General features: G+C 38.8%; 1 protein-coding gene across 2 annotated transcripts in view; it reads right to left on the reverse strand.

Annotated features, from left to right (window-relative positions):
- Positions 1–10,592: 10,592 nt before the first annotated feature.
- Positions 10,593–17,492, reverse strand: part of figla (folliculogenesis specific bHLH transcription factor) — a 19,347-nt gene continuing 12,447 nt past the window's right edge. Inside the window, exons 5-6 of one of the 2 annotated variants that reach the window (XM_037681225.1) lie at positions 12,245–12,306; positions 10,593–10,621 (exon numbers count right to left, since the gene is read on the reverse strand). In XM_037681225.1, the coding sequence (XP_037537153.1) occupies positions 12,289–12,306 (18 nt within the window). In that variant the 3' untranslated portion in view covers positions 10,593–10,621; positions 12,245–12,288. Of the gene's footprint in view, positions 10,622–12,244; positions 12,310–17,492 lie in introns of both variants that reach the window. The other variant, XM_037681224.1, reaches the window with a different exon arrangement.

A 17,492-nucleotide genomic window follows, 5' to 3' on the forward strand; every position in this document is an offset into this window, starting at 1 on the left:
AGGGATGGTTTTTTTTTTTTTTCCTGCTAAAGCCACAAGTTACTGAGGCCCAGCTCAGCATCACGTCCAACCGGCGCCATCTTCTGTTGTAAAGGAGAAGAGACTGAACATTAAGAGTTCCAGTGGGATTGAAATTATATTTGTATGAAATGTACCTACAGGTGGAGAGGAATCATTTGGTTTTTATACCAGGTAATAACTTACTGACATACATTTTATATTTAAAATGACATTTCAGTTCCAGTTGTCTTCCTGTCAGTATAAAAGCAGCTCTGATCGTTTTCATGTCTTCAGGTGCGCAAACTTCACACTAACCCTAATCCTCCCTGCAGCCTCGCTCACAGATCTCCAGGTTGGAGTCACCTTAACACATAGAAGACTTTAATTTTAATTCCTAAAACGTTTTTAATTCAGGAAAATAGAACAAAAACTGTACCTCTGACTGAAAGTCCAGTTTCACTTCTAAAAGTCAGAATTTGCTGTGCACCAATTAATTCACTGTTCTTCATAATAACTTTGTAAATAATTACATTCCCTGCCTCTAAAACACAATGTCTTATACCTCCAAAATACTGACAGTATATATGATTTAAATCTTTTCCACAAAAGTAACTACTCTGAGTGTTTTAACGTACAGTGGTGCTTGAAAGTTTGTGAACTCTTCAAAATCTTCTATATTTCTGCATAAATGACCTAAAGCTTCAACTTTTCACACAAGTCCTAAAAATAGATAAAAAGAACCAAATTAAACAAATGAGACAATTTATATTTTGGCATTTATTTGTTGAGGAAAATGATCCACTATTGCATATTTCAGAGAGGCAAAATTATATACTGTATATTAAAGTACAAATGTACTGTAGTACATCTGATCTGATTGATGATGTGATGTGCACAGAGTCAGGGCACAATAAACTTGACTGTGGAGGTGAAAGTGTTTGGATCTATCACAAACAATGAGTCCAGCTACAGGCAGGAGGTGGAACATCTGGAGAGCTGGTGCAAAAAGAACAATCTTCACATCTGTCATATGATCAGAGAACGAACGCTCGACACAATAAGATAAGTTCAGTGAATTTATTTACAGTGGCAACAACAGGAGACTGGATCCCTGTGGGGAAGGAGGTGTCATTAATATCTGGTCTCAGGCAACACACAGTCCTAGCATGAATGTGCAGTTCCTTACAGGTGGTGGTGTTAGGTCCATCCTTGGTTCCAACCAGAAACAATCCAAGAGAGATGATCCAGTAAATCACAAGAGGCATGCGAGAGCAGGAGAACATCTGGAGGGTCCAAGTGTTTGGGGTAGGTCCAGGGTCCAAGGCAGGAACTCACATCAAGTCAGATTTATAAAGTGCTTAACAAAAAGATCACAGCATCAAATACAAAGTAACAAGATATATTTACAGCACATGGAATAAAAATATAAAACACAACATATAATTAGAAACAATGACTTACTAAATCATACCACCCTGTGTCAAAAGTCACGGAATAATAACAAAAAAGCATCAACTCGGTCAGAAAGAAAGAAATACTAAATCAGATCAGATGACCGTGTGTTAACTAAAACAAAAAGCATAAACACAATCAGAATCAATTAAAAAAAACAACTAAATCTAAATCCGATCACCCTGTGTCAAATGTCAATGATTATAGGTGTGTTTTTAGGAGAGGAACTCAAGTAGACACACTGAAAGAGGGATCACAGTATTGACGTGTCACTCAGTCAAACCTCGTGCTCCTGCTGTCCTGCCGGGTCATTAACTTCTCCACTGCTGCTTTTAGTTCTGTCAGCTCCAGGGATCCTGTGGGTCCTTGTTCAGATGAGGCTCTCTCCTCTCATTTTAACGCAGCTTGTCAAAATGTTTTAGATGCTATGGCCCCATTAAAAATAAAAGCTTCCAGACCGAAGCCTGACCCCTGGACTGATGACGTCACATGTGCTGCCAGACACCAGTGCAGGAGAGCAGAGTGAAAATGGAAGAAGGACAAGTTACAGTTGTCTTTCCAGGCACTGAGGGACAGCTGGCGTTTCTATCAGTCCACTGTCAGAGCTGCAAAAAACCCAAACATTTCTCTGACATCATTTCCTCCAACTCTAACAATCCATGCGTGCTTTTTAAAACCATCATTCGACCTTTATTTATACAGGTTAGTCTCACTGAGCCTCGAGGACTCATTTACAAGAAGACCTGTTTTTAACAAAGAACACAGATGAGGTACAGACACCACTAGACAATCATGTAAAATGAAAAGTAAATAGAAGAAACAATAGAAAAACTAAACAAAAACAGCTACAGTATAAAGCATGAAGTTAAAGTGAGTACTAGTTCTAGTAATGGCAACTCTGTTCTTAATGCCCCACAATCAGCCAGCCTGGAGAACTCAGATGAAGTGTGTGAAAACTTCTTGAGTTTTTTTTTATCAACAAGGTTGCAAACATTAGAGCTCTCATATCTGTTTGAAGAGTTTCAGTCAGGGTTTAGAACTCACCACAGCCCTGAATCTGCACTGGTGAAAGTTACTAATGATATTCTCATGGTCTCTGACAATGGACAGGTGTTTATACTGGTCCTGTTAGACCTCAGTGCTGCATTTGATACAGTTGATCATAATATTCTACTACAGAGGCTTGAATATCATGTTGGAATTACAGGAATGGCTATTAATTGGTTTAAATCATATCTATCTGATAGAGTCCCATTTGTAAATGTAAATAATGAATCCAACAATTTTCAGTCAGGTCATCTGGACAGTTTCTTTTTTTGTGCTGAAACGTTTCACCTTCCATCCAGAAGGCTTCATCAGTTATGGAAACAAACATTACAAAACTGAGGTGAAACGTTTCAGCACAAAAAAAAAAAAAAAAGAAACTGTCCAGATGATCTGACTGAAAATTGTTGGATTGTATACCTGGATTATTGAGCATGGACTTTGTTGGTTTTGAACCAGTTTGACATGACTGTCAGCGAGGAAGAGGGCTGGCACCGGAGGAGGGGGCATGACAAAGAGACCATCTTAGCACCAACATAACTGGTTTGTTCCACTTTGGAGTAAGCTGTTGGGGAAGAATCAGTTTTGTGTTGTGTGTTTCCTTGACTGATGAAGCCTTCTGGATGGAAGGTGAAACGTTTCTGCACAACCCCCCACCCACCCCCCCCCAAAAAAAAAAAAAACCTGTCCAGATGATCCGACTGAAAATTGTTGGATTGTATACCTGGATCATTGAACATGGACTCTGTTGGTAAATAATGAATCTTCTTCATACACCAAAGTTAGTCATGGAGTTCCTGAAGGTTCAGTGCTTGGACCAATACTCTTTATCTTATATATGCTTCCATTAGATAAAGTTATTAAACATCATAGGATACATTTTCATTGTTATGCTGATGACACACAATTATATTTGTCCATTAAACTCAATGAATCCAATCAGCTACTTAGACTACAAGCACGTCTTAAAGACATAAAAACCTGGATGACCCTTAATTTTCTCCTGTTGAACACAGACAAGACTGAGGTTTTGGCTTTTGGACCCGAGCACCATAAAAATTCATTTTTCAGTCTTTCTCCCTCCTTAGATGGCATTAATCTGTCCTCCAGCTTTAGTGTTAAAAATCTTGGTGTTATTTTTGATCAGGACATGTTTTTTATCCCCCACATTAAAAATGCTATTAGAACCGCCTTCTTCCACCTGCGTGATATCACTAAAATTAGAAACATCAAAAAATTCTAAAATTGCGCTTCTCAAGGTGGCTGCATGTTGGAGCAGCTCTGTTACTTTCACTCTGAGATTTTGCTTTTGGAAACTTTAATTCCTCTTTTTCTGGATGTAAATCACATTTTGTGGATGATTGTTTCCTCTGGTATCAGACGCTGTGCAGCTGGAAGGATTTTTACTGAAACTTTTTTTTGTTTTGGACATTTGTAATGATGCGTAACCATGGCAACAAGGCAGTTTTCTACAACCAACAGCAGCTGATTAACATCTCAAAAGCTCAAATAATATCTCAGCTACAGCCCCAAATCTCAAATGAGTTGAAAAGGATGTTCTGTGGACGCATTCTCATCTACCTGCCAGCTGTGCTCGAGTGCCTGACCACTGAGATCCTGGAACTAGCAGGAAACACGGCTCATGACAGTGGAAGGACAGGATCATCCCTTGGCACCTACAGTTGGCTGTCCGCAGCGACGAGGAGCTCGGCAGACTGCTGGGAGGAGTGGCCATCGCTCTGGGAGGAATTCTGACCGGCATTCAGGCGGTCCTACAGCCCGGGGGAACCGAGAGGCCAGCTGAGTCTGGGTGGACGGATCAGACGGCATCTGCAGCCAGTTTCTTAGGATCCGCTGTGGGATGGACCTTTACAAGAGATCCTTCCTGTCTACAGCCATCAGCATCTATAACATCTCTTAATGACTGAGGATGACGAGTTACTGCAACAAATAATTTCCCTTTGGGATTAATAAAGTATAACTGAATTGAATTGAAATGATGTAGAAAAACTGGTTCATGTATTTGTCACGTCTAGACTGGACTATTGCAATGGTTTGTTATCTGGGTGTCCAAAAACTTCTTTAAAACGTCTTCAGTTGATCCAAAATGCTGCTGCCAGAGTCTTAAATGGAGTTAGTGGGAGAGATCATATTTCTCCAGTTTTAGTTTCTCTCCATTGGCTCCCTGTCAAATCCAGAATAGAATTCAAAATCTTACTTCTAACCTACAAAGCTCTCAACAACCTAGCTCCATCTTATATTACAGATCTTATTGTTCCATATTTTCCTAACAGAGCACTTCACTCTCAAACTGCAGGCCATTTCGTGGTCCCTAGAATTTGCAAAAGCAGAATGGGAGGAAGATCTTTCAGTTATCAGGCTCCTGTCTTATAGAACCAACTTCCAGTTTCTGTCCGTGAGGCTGACACATTGTTCAGTTTTAACACTGGGCTTAAGAATTTAGGTTTTGATAAATCCTATAGTTAGGGTTGGCTTTTCATGCTGTCTTAAGTTTAGATTGACATAATTTCCTTAAATGAATTGTTAAAATTGAATAGTTTTCATTTGATACTATTTCTGTCTTAACGTGATTCTTGACCTGCCATTGTGTATCTGGTTGAAGCAGATGGCCACTTGTCCTGAGCACGGTTCTGCTAAAGGTTTCTTCTCATGAGGGAGTTTTTCCTTTCCACTGTCACCTTCATGCTTGCTCAAGATGAGAGTCTGTGATGGAGTTAATCTCAAAGCAGTCTGCTCCTCAGATAAATGTTAATTTATTATTTTTATATATGAATATTTCTGTTCAGTGCCCTGAAACGACTTCTGTTGTAACCTGGTGCTATATAAATAAATTGAATAGAACTGAAATTCATAAGTCCTCCTTCTATGACCCTCCATCTCTGTCACACGCTCTGCTGTGTTCAGTCAGTTTGAGCTCGTCACCCTGCCTTTTTTAAAAGATGGCACTGGTCGTATGAAGTAAGTAAGTAAAACTTTATTTCTATAGCACCTTTCACAGATGTATGAATCACAAAGTGCTTCACAAAGGCAAAATAATTTAAAATAAAACAAACAAACAAAGAAAAAGATTAAGTAAAAGCCTGTCTGAATAAAAATATCTTTAGACGTTTCTTAAAAGAGTCTGTGCAGCGTAGGGACAGAGAGAGGGTGTTCCAGAGCCTCGGAGCCACCGCCCAAAAAGTGCGGTCTCCACGGGTTGTAAAATGCGTTCGGGGTACAGACAATAACATTTGACTCGAAGACCTCAGAGTCCTAGATGGAGTTAAATTATCCAAAAGGTCAAGAATGTATTTAGGAGCCTGGTCATGGGTAGCCTTGAAAGTTAAAACCAAAATTTGACAGTTAATCCTCCAGTGCATAGGAAGCCAGTGCAGGAAGGCAAGAACAGGAGTTATATGTGCTCTTCTGTCAGTTTTTGTCAGCAGCCTTGCTGCAGCATTCTGTACAGACAGAAGGCGGGACAGGGAGGTTTTATTAAAACAAATAAAAAGACTATTACAATAGTCTAAGCGGGAGAAAATAAAAGCATGAATAACCATCTCTAGCTCAGTCTGTGACACAAAAGGTCTCAACTTGGAGATGTTCCTTAAATGATAAAAACAGTTCAGAACAAGAATTTTACAATGCTCGTCAAAAGACAGGGAACTGTCAAAGATGACAGCCAAATCTGTGAGACTAGTTTTCACGGTAGGAGCTAAAGACACGAGATGTTGTTTAATTAATCAGAATCAGAATAAGCTTTATTATCAATGCACCGAAATACGAGAACATGTACGTACAGTCGTCTGAAAGATGGACGTACTGCACAAAGCTGCTGCTAATTAGAGTGGCCGTCTTATTCAGAATAATATTTTGCTTAGATGAGAAAAGGGAAAAAAAAACGAGAGACGGTATTAAAAAAAAAAGATCTCTCACACCTTGTCCTAGACAGGGCATGATTTGAGGCATAAAAAAACCCCTACCACAGCATAGCACATAAAAAGACGTGATACATGTACATATAGGCCGGTGAAGGCATTGAATTTTAAGGGAAGGTCGTAGTCCAGAGCCCCCCCACCCCTCAGCCATTGTCCAGATAAGAGGTGTTATTCATAATCAGCTCGGTTGAGGTTCAGTCACATGTCCGATATAGTACCATGCTACTCATAGGAATATCATATCCCAAAACCTTCTTCACAGTTTCATGTACATTTTTCCAAAATTAAACAATTTTAGGACAGTTCCAAAATATGTGAGAGTGATCAGCGTTCATTGATCTACAGTTCCGCCAACACCCTGTGTTTGTATTCTTATATCTATTCTTGACTTTAGGCGTGATGAAAAATCTTATTAGATTTTTCCATGTGAACTCCCTCCATATCCATGAATTGGTGGATGTCAGATGTGTTTTCCACATGTCTGACCAATCTTCATCTGTAATTGTCATGTTAAGTTCTGATTCCCACTTTTCTTTTACATACTTAGTTGAATGTTTATTCATCGACAGTTTTTGGTATAGAGTAGAAATGATTTTAATTTTCGTTCCACTGAATGATTTTATCACAATTTCGATCACACCATTCATTTCCACAGAGGGATCCCACTTGATTTCAGGTACCTGTAAAATTTGCGTTTATCTAAATTATACTTGTCCTTCATTTTTTGAAAACTCTCCAGCTCCCCCTCTTTCTGAAGGGTATACCATCCTGTGACCCCCTTGCTTATCCATTGTTTGAACCTTTTATCATACATTGCTGGTTTGAAATTGCTATCAGATGCTACCCATCTGAGCACTTTCCTTTCTTTCTTTATCTTGTGTTTTATTGAATGTTTTGAACCATAATTCCAGTGTAAACACTGTAATTGGATCCATGTATTTCTTGATCTTCTCATATCTATCGTCATCCCCAATAACACTTTGAACTGGGTATCCTCCGAACTCTTTCTCCATATCTTTCCACTTAGCTATGTAGTCTGGTGTGCACCAGCATATAACACGTCTGAGCTGAGCTGCACAAAAGTACTCCCTTAATTTTGGGAGACCCATACCCCCTTTATCTTTCGGTAGCTGAAGAGTTTCATATTTAACTCTAGGTTTTTTGCCACCCCAAATGAATCTTGATATTATCTTGTCCCAGATCGCAAATTGAGTTTGAGGGACCTCTATTGGTAATGACTGAAACAAATATATAAGTTTTGCTTGCACGTTCATTTTAAGTATTTAAATTCTTGAGTTCAGATTCAAGGACAAGGTACTCCATCTATCTATATATTTTTGTATTTCTTGGCTTATTTTGTCATAATTTGCTTTGTACAGTGTTGATAATCCTTTAGTAATGATAATCCCTAAGTATTTAATTTCCTTCATATTCCATTTGATGGGAAATGATTCCTGAATTTCTTTCGTTGGTATGTAATTGAGTGTTAGAATTTGTGTGTTTGTTATATTAATTTTATATCCCGAAAGATAACCATACTTTCCCAAGAGATTCATCAGCACTGGTAGCGATTCATTTGGTTGTTCAAGAAAAGTTACATCGTCTGCAAAAAGGCCTATTTTGTGTTCCTCTCCATTTACTATAATTTCCTTAATTTGATCGTCTTGTCGTATTGCCTGTGCCAGAGACTCTATAAAGAGGGCAAACAGTGTAGGTGATAGACAGCACCTCCGTCTGGTTGATCTATGTATGTTGAATTTATTAGTCAGGCTTCCATTTATTTTGATTCTCACTGTGGGGTGATGATATAATGTCTTTATACATTGTACTGATTTATTACTGAATCCAAATCGTTGTAACGCTTTATAAAGAAATTCCCAATTTACTAAATCAAATGCTTTTTCTGCGTCAACACTTACTAGTATGGTACTTTGTTTTTTCTGCTGCGCTTGATCTACTATATGTAGTACTCTTCTAATATCATGTGTTTGACGTCCTCATAAAACCTGTTTGGTCTTCTTCTATAAATTCTTTTACAAAGGTATTTAATCTATTAGAAATAATGGTTGTGTATATCTTATAATCTATATTTAATAATGAAATTGGTCTATAATTGCCAGTGTTCCTCATCTTTTCCTTGTTTTGGGATAACTGAGATTATGGCTTCACTCCATGATGGAGGTATTTTATTGTTAGAGTGTCCAATTGAAAGAAGCTGAGAGTACTGGCGTCAACTCTTCTCTAAACATCTTATACCACTCTGCCAGGTATCCATCACTGCCTGGCGATTTATTATTTTTTTAATGTTTTTAATGTTGGTAAATCTAATGCGCTTAAAAAGGTTCTCATTTCTTCAAGTGCAATTTCAGGTTGTGTATACAATTTCTCATAATACTCTTGAAAAATGTCCTCTATTTTCTCTGGATTTTCTGTTAATTCACCTGTGTGGAGGTTTCTAATTTTATATATTGTATTAAGTGTTTGCGTATATGTTTAGCTGCCCTTGAACCTGTTTCATAATAATTCTGTTTCAGAAATGTGTTTTTTTCTTCTCCACAGTATTCTGTTTTGAAATCCTGTTTTCGTAGGTTTCATGAGCCAGAAGCCCAAATTATGTAAAAAATAAACAAATACTTGACACCGTTTAAATTATGGACCCTGAATTTATCATCTATTGAAGATCAACTTCCATAATTCCATTCAAAGTTAAACAACTTTTCCATGATATTCTAATTTTTTGACAAGGGTCTATAGGAGGCGATGGTCTTGAGCCGGAAAAGGGTGGAGTGCCTCTCCGGGTCGGGGAGGAGGTCCTGCCCCAGATGCCTGAGCCACCTCAACTGGCTCCTCTCGACGTGGAGAAGCAGCGGCTCTCCTCTGAGTCCCTCCCGGATGATCGAGCTTCTCACCCTGTCTCTAAGGGAGAGCCCAGACACCCTGCGGAGAAAACTCATTTCGGCCACTTGTATCTGAAATCTTGTTCTTTCGGTCACAACCCAAAGCTCGTGACCAGAGTGTAAGAACGTAGATCGATCGGTAAATTGAGAGCTTCACCTTTTGCCTCAGCTCTCTTCACCATAAGACTGGTACAGCGCCCACTTCACTGCAGACGCTGCACCTATCCGCCTATCGAGCTCACGCTCCATTTTTCCCTCCGTGAACAAGACCCCGAGATACTTGAACTCCTCCACTTGGTTAGGATGCCTCCTGGACGCCTCCCTGGTGAGGTGTTCCGGACACGTCCCACAGGGAGGAGACCCAGAGGAAGATTTATAAGATTTATCCATTTAAACCACTGCAATTTTTTTTGTTTTACTTTGACATTGATTAGGTTTTTATTTGTTATGGTCAATTTATTCTGACCAAGATTGATTTATGACGATCATCATCTTTTGGCTGCTCTCTTCTTCAGGGGTCACAACTTTAACTTGCACAAAGACCTGGCAACTGTTTTTAAGGCAGATGTCCTTCCTGACACAAACACTCACCACCGAGCCACAGCCCTCTGTGTGGAGCAGACAGTTTCCATCTAGGGTGTCTGGGGGGGGAGCAGGGCCTTGCTCAAGGGTCCAGGGAGGGGTTAATGAGGGTGGAGGCAGGTGTGGGTGCTTCACCTTTCCCAACCAACGCTTTGCCGTCGATCCAGGGAGGTCGAAAGGGCAACCTTCCGATCACAGGCCCACCTTCTCCAACCTCTGCACCACTCCGATCGATTTGACAATAAAACCATATAATGTCAATATGGATACAGTTCAAGTATTTAAACTCATTCCTGTGGTGTTTGACAAAGATAATTCTTGCAGAGGATTCAGTTTCATCTTAATGTGTTCAGTTTGTCGAAACGGTTTTCACCTTAAAGCAAAACGTTTGGACACGTTGCCAAACTTTAAGCAAATCATCAAAACTTGATCACAACTAGTTTCAGGCACTGATTTTGTTTTACTTTAAGAGTAGCAATAATGCAAACAACAAATCATTGTTTTTAAATCATTTTATTTACATTGAGAACTTGTGAGCATAACACACCTTGTTCAAAAGGTAGTTTATACAAGTTAATAAATTTCTAAACAAGTCTTAACCTAAATTGGAATTCAGTTATGCACGAAAAATAAAAATAAAAATAAAATTTAAATTTCAACATATACAATTCGTATGACTGAGTCCTTTTCTTCTGAAGGTGATGACCCCTGAAAAAAATGAAAATGACGTTAAGGTTTTTGTGCTCAGTGTTCTTCATTAATTGTTCAGGATGGTGCAGTAAAATAAAGGAAACGTGTGTCTCTTAACTTAAAGTCTAAATATTGAGCAAGTCCACGAGTTTTAACTCTGGTTTAAAGAAACGTCTCCATTCTCAGGGTTTAATCTTCATTTATTAAACGTCTCATCTGTGAGCTGCACGTCTACAAACTGTTAACAAAACTGAACTGCAGCCGTTTGAACAAGTCCATCAGAGAATCACTGCATTTGACAAAGGCTCTTCAGAAGACAAAAGTTATTATTATATTACACACTTTCATAAAGTCACATACGCTACCAAATAATTTAAGTATAAATGTACTTTTTTCCAGGTGAGAATGCTATAAATTTAAAATACAGATTCCTGAAGTAATTAAGTGTTTATTATTAGGTTAAGAAATTATTTTTATATTGTTTTAAACAAAAACGACCAACCAAAATAAAATCCCCTGCCATGATTTCTAAAAATTGGTCTCGGCTATAGAAAATCTCATGTTGGTCCACCTTAAACCATCGTGTTCAGGACAATTAGTAAACATTTGTTCTGCTCCAACAGACCACCACTTCACACACGTGTACCGTGAGGAATAAATGAGGTTCTGCTGATTCTGTGTCACTCAGGAACAACAGTCTGTACTGAGGGAGGAGGAGCTGCAGAGGTGGTTCTGGATGTACCAAACCATGGAAGAACCATGAGGTGGGTTTGTAGAGATAAATACAAAGGGAGCTCTCTTAACCCTTTTATTGTCCTTTAACTGTATGACCAGTTCTCCAGGGGAACATTTAAATATATATATATCCAACTAATTTAACAGTTAGAAAAAACAAACAAAAACTACTTTTAATTATATTTTCACGCACGCGCACGCCTTTGTGGCTAGATGGTCTAAATGTTACTTTTATTTGCAAACAGAATTGTTTTATCTATAGTTCCTCAGCTGTGATCTTAAATTCACAGTCTTCCATCTTATTATCAGTGTTCTCTACAAAAAATGTCAATGTTGAAAAAGCCTCAAATTAATTCAGTTCTGGGGCAGAGAAAATGTATGAAGCTTCCCTGAAACCGAACTGGACTCTCACCACAAGGGGGCAGCATTGGTACACATTTGATTTTAATAGGAGAAATTTTGTTTTTTCCCCTCCTGGGCTATTTGTGTTAATAAAAGTGAAATGAAAATATGAGAAATTACAAAGTGTGCATATCACAGTGCTGTCTGTGACGATTTACTCAAAAGTTCCTTTCATAATATCTTGTTTTCATTTCATTAGTTACATTCAGGATCATTTTTTAACTTAAACACACAAATTTAAATTTCTGCCATTATCATCATCATCATCATCAGGGCATTTTATTGATTCCTATTGATTTTTAATAGCCAATTCAGATCTTAACCCTAACCAGTACGAGCCTAACCTAAACACTAATCCTAACACCTAACCCAAAAATTATGTTCCACTGCATTAGAACCAGGCTTTGATCCCCATAATAACCACTGGTCCTGACAAGGCGGGTGATTACACCAGAAAAAAAAAAAAAAAAAGCATTAAGTCACCATCATTTTCTAAAAACCAACCTGACAGGATTCCAGTCTTGGTGCAAGGCCTCTGCTCCAAACACTCAGCAGGGCTGAGACATCTGCTGAATGAAGCAGACAATTAAACATCGTTGAAATTAAAAATGGGTTTGAAACAGAGTATACAGAACCAGTTTAATGTTACACTAATGGTAAATAAACAAGGTTGAGTTCTGTTGAAAGAGCTATAATTTCACTTTCACCAAAAAAAAAAATAAAAATAATAATAGTTATCTGAACAGACTTCACAACTCATAAAAACACCACACACACACACACACCTCGTCAGTAAAGTCTCCAGTGCCTGTAAGATCATTCTGTTAGCAGCATAATGATATGAATGTGAACCATCAGGAAGAGGGGTGGGGGTGTCTTGATCTAAGCCTCTTCACCCTAAATTATCCAATCAGATGATGAAGCACTTGCTTGGTAGTTGGAAAGGTTCAGATGTTAGACAATCAGATGCTCTGTGCTGATTGCCAGTTGTAATTGTGCATTGCTGCCTTTTCCTGAATCAAATGTCTGATTGCTTATTGTCGGCAGACTTCATCTGCCAAGGATTGTAAATGAAGGTTGCTCGCCTTTTGTTTTGAAGGTGAAGACCAGATTTTTCCATATTTATTATTCTCTAACTGTAAGCTGCAATAAGTGAGCTCTTCATTTATTAGCGCATAGAAAAACAATTTTTATTCAGTTCGTTCTAATAAAGCCTAGGAACAAAATAAACCAAGCTGATTTCCTCCAAAAATGGCTTTAAAACCTTAGTTATCTAAATATTAAATGAAGTTCTAGTTTTGCAAATAAAAAAGAGGTTTAAAAAATATGTACATTCTTGAGAATTTAATTAAATTTAAATCATTCTCATCAGGAAAATTATGCACTCAAATATAAGACTTGGCTAACCCTGACATGAGTGATCCTCTGAAGAATAGCACCTTCAGGACATGGAGATTTACTGAACATTGACCAGAAAAAATAAATAAAAAATGTCACCATGAAAGAATTAGAAGGTCTGCTGGATAAAGTTGATGAGCTAGCTGCAGTAGAACAGAAAGTGGGATGTGTGGTCAGGGAGAGATATACAATATGAAATATAAACCGAGTCTCAAACCAATTTAAGCATTTCTAACAGAGCTACACTGCCTGAAACAAACAAAAAGTCACCACCTGTATTTAACTGAGTAAATCGGTACGAGCCTCCTATTGGATAATTACTGCATGGGTGATTAACTTTCAGCTGGCAACACGTTTAACCCCAAATGGTGCAATGAGTTGCTTCTCATTTCTTAAACCATGCTGAAAGACACATCGTGTGGTCGTGGAAAAGATGTCAGTCTGTTTGAGAAGGGTCAAATCATTGTCATGCATCAAGCAGAGGAAACATCTAAGGCAGGGGCCACCAACCTTCGAGACTGAGAGCTACTTCAGTGGGACTGAATGACGCGAAGGGCTACTTGTTTGATCCAAACAAGTTTGCACGGCGCACCTTTAATTATAGTATTAATAAAAACACATTTGCATGTGTAAATATGACTGCCTGATCACATCTGATCTGTATTATTAAAAATTCCCTGCAGTGATTATCAGTAAAGATTTAGCTTGGTAAATATGATCAATTAATATTGATAATTGGTGATTAGAACTCTCAATCGAGAACCGAGTCCTCAGTTTGAATCCTTTTCTTGGTTCTTCTGTGCAACTGTAAATTGTTCCTAGCTGTGACTGGGAGTGTGGATGGTTGTCCCTTTGTCTTCTCTGGGACAGACTGGAGACCTGTCCTGGGTGTCCCCTGCCTTCACTCAAAAGCAGCGGAGATGGGCTCCAGTCCCAAACAAAGGGGACAAAACTGATATTTACTACAGCAGAATGATATTTAAACAAATTAATAAAGAATCTCTGACTCTGAAATTACAATTTATTTTATGTTAATGTCAATCGGTAACATTTGAAATCCAGTGTTTTATAAATATTTTAACCATTTTGTAGTAATGAACACATTTGTAACATTTATTCAAAATATGCCTTTTACTATTAACTTTTGTAGCATTTTTAAAGAACCTATTAGCAATAAAATCTTCCAATCAAGCCCTGTTTGAACTAACTGTTTTGTTTATATCACTTCAGAAGAACTAATTTGTAGATACAAATCAGTAAAAAAAAAAAAAAAGACATTTTTAAATAGATTGTGATATTAGTTAGTCCTCAGATCTGCAGCATTTTTAATAATAATGATAATACTTTATTTATAAAGCCCTTTAAAAACAGCTGCAACAAAGTGCTGTACATATAAAATCATTAACTAATCATTGCATCTTTCTATTTTAAAGAAATTATTTTTCACATATTTTATCATTGCTTTTCTCAGGACCTCATCTGAAAATGGCTCATGAAAAACGTCTGCCATTTGCTCAAAGCTGCCTTTAACTCTGACCTTCTGCCTGTTGTGAGACATCGGGGGTAGTTAGCTGCGAGCTGGTGAAGTGTCACTATGTTTTGTCGTCGCCACAGCCCACTAATGACAGGCAAACTTCTTTCACAACTGTGAGAAGACCTCTTCCTCCCAGTCACTGAACAAATGTTTTTAAGTTTCTGCCATTTTAACCTGTTGGAGATAAAACTAGCTTGTAGCTGCACTGCTGCAGAGATGGGAGTGGTCTATGCATGATTCTGAACTTTGACCCCAGACAAGTAGGCTAAACTATTTTTTTTAATTATTAATTTTCATTTCAAGTACACATCCTTGCAAATGTTATTTCTTAAATTAAAAATACAATAAATTTTTAGGTGGTACTCCTTGATGAGTGCCATTTTTAGAACATGCCCCGCGGGCAACTCATGTGGTCCCTGCGGGCTACCAGGTGCCCACGGGCACTGCGTTGATGACCCCTGATCTAAGGAGGTTGCAGAAACTACAGAAATTTGGTTAAGAACTGTTCATTACTAAAAACTGAAAGGATAGTGAGGACCCATAGACTTTGAGGAAGAAATGTAGCCGGAAAAAAAAACCTTAATTATTGTGATCGGCGATCACTTAAACATTTGGTGAAATCAAATCGAAGAACCCCCCCCCCCCCCCCAAAAAAAAAAAACAAAAAAAAAAAACAACAACAGTAGCACTCAGGGCTATGTTTAATAGTGAAAGTAAGAGCATTTCCACACACAATGTGAAGGGAACACAAGGGATTGGGAATGAACAGCTGTGCAGCTTGAAGAAAACCACTAATCAGTGAGGCTAATGGGGGAAAAAAAGCTTTAGTTTGCTATAGACTATAATGATTGGACTCTGGAGCAATAGAAGAAGGTCATGTGGTCTGATGAGTCCAGATTACCCTGTTCCAGTGTGATGGGTGCATCAGAGTAAAAAGAGGGGCAGATTAAGTGATGCACCTATCATGCCTAGAGCCTAGTCATCAATGCAAGACCTTGGTGAAACATTAATGCAACACTGGATGAAAATAGATGTGACATTACAGAAGCTTATCGAAACAATGCTACAGTGAATGCATGTTGTAATTAAAGCTAAAGGTGGTCCAAGAGAATATTAGTGAGAGACCTTTTTTTGGTGGCGACTTTGTTTGGCCAGGCAGTGTACGTTCATATCTAATCTGGGTTCAAATGCTCTAAAGTTTCTCATGCAATCCAGGGGGTACTTAAGGAAATTCTCCAGGTTGTTTCAAAGAGTGTTAGGCACACTACTGGCTTACGTGTACACATGACAAGATGTGATTGGTGCAGCTTCAACTGGAAGGAGACTAAGTGACTGTTGTCTTAGCGATAGCTTCCGCAATATATATTTAACACATTTAGCAGTTTAGTATTAGCAAAGCTATTATTTTTTAGATAGAAGATGGGTTAGCAAAACTTAGTTGTTAACTGCCTACCACTGGAGATTATATACTTACAAACCGGATTCCAAAAAAGTTGGTACACAAATTGTGAATAAAAACTGAATACAATGTGGAGGTGCCAACATCTAATATTTTATTCAGAATAGAACACAAATCACAGATCAAAAGTTTAAACTGAGAGAATGTATCGTTTTAAAGGAAAAATCTTTCAAAATTTCATGGCATCAACAAATCCCAAAAAAGTTGGGACAAGTCCATTTTTACCACTGTGTAGCATCCCCCTTCTTACAACACTCAGACGACTGGGGACAGAGGAGACCAGTTTCTCAAGTTTAAAAATAGGAATGCTCTCCCATTCATGTCTAAAACAGGCCTCTAACTGTTCAATCATCTTGGGCCTTCTTTGTAGTAACTTCCTCTTCATGATGCGCCAAATGTTCTCTATAGGTGAAAGATCTGGACTGCAGGCTGGCCATTTCAGTACCCGGATCCTTCTCCTACGTAGCCATGATGTGATTGCTGCAGAATGTGGTCTGGCATTATCGTGTTGAAAAATGCAGGGTCTTCCCTGAAAGAGATGACGTCTAGATGGGAGCATATGTTGTTCTAGGAGTCATCAGGACTCTGTATCACAGAGCAGACAGCGTTCCCACTAGTTCAGGAGCCAGGCAGAAGGAGAAATCCTACACAAAACAGGCTCTAGAGCAATGTGGATATCCTAACTGGGCCTTCCTGAAAGAGAAGAAACCCAAACAGGACTCCAGTCAGCCATCAGGTGAAAAGGAGGAACCCAGACCCAGACCAGTGGTCATTCCGTATGTTGAGGGAGTATCAGAGAAACTGAGAGTTTATTTTCTAAACATAACGTTCCAGTGGCTTTTAAACCGCAAAATACATTACGGCAAAGACTGGTTCATCCCAAAGATCCAGTCCCCCGGCACAAACAGAGTAATATTGTGTATGCTGTTCAGTGTCAGGAGGGCTGTGATCAGTCTTACATCAGGGAAACTAAACAGCCACTGGCCAAAAGGATGGCCCAGCACAGAAGATCAACATCATCAGGCCAGGATTCTGCGGTCTACACTCATCTCCAGGCCAGCGGTCACTCTTTCAGGGATGAAGATGTTCACATCCTGGACAGAGAGGAACGATGGTTTGAGAGAGGAGTAAAGGAGGCCATCTTTGTGAAAAGAAATCGTCCATCATTAAACAGGGGTGGAGGCCTCCGGGTTCAACTGTCCCCCTCTTACAATGATGTGATTGCTAGTATCACTCAGCCCTCTGTGAACAGTAAACAGCCATCAGTGTGCTAATGATCCATTGTTAGGCTGATGGTCCTTCTTGAGCATGTGATCAGCTGGTTTTGGTTGTCAGCAGCAAACTGGTTGATCCACTCTGAG

Source organism: Nematolebias whitei, chromosome 8 (assembly GCF_014905685.2).
Source record: "Nematolebias whitei isolate Nwh7 chromosome 8, NemWhi1, whole genome shotgun sequence".
Taxonomy (NCBI): domain Eukaryota; kingdom Metazoa; phylum Chordata; class Actinopteri; order Cyprinodontiformes; family Rivulidae; genus Nematolebias; species Nematolebias whitei.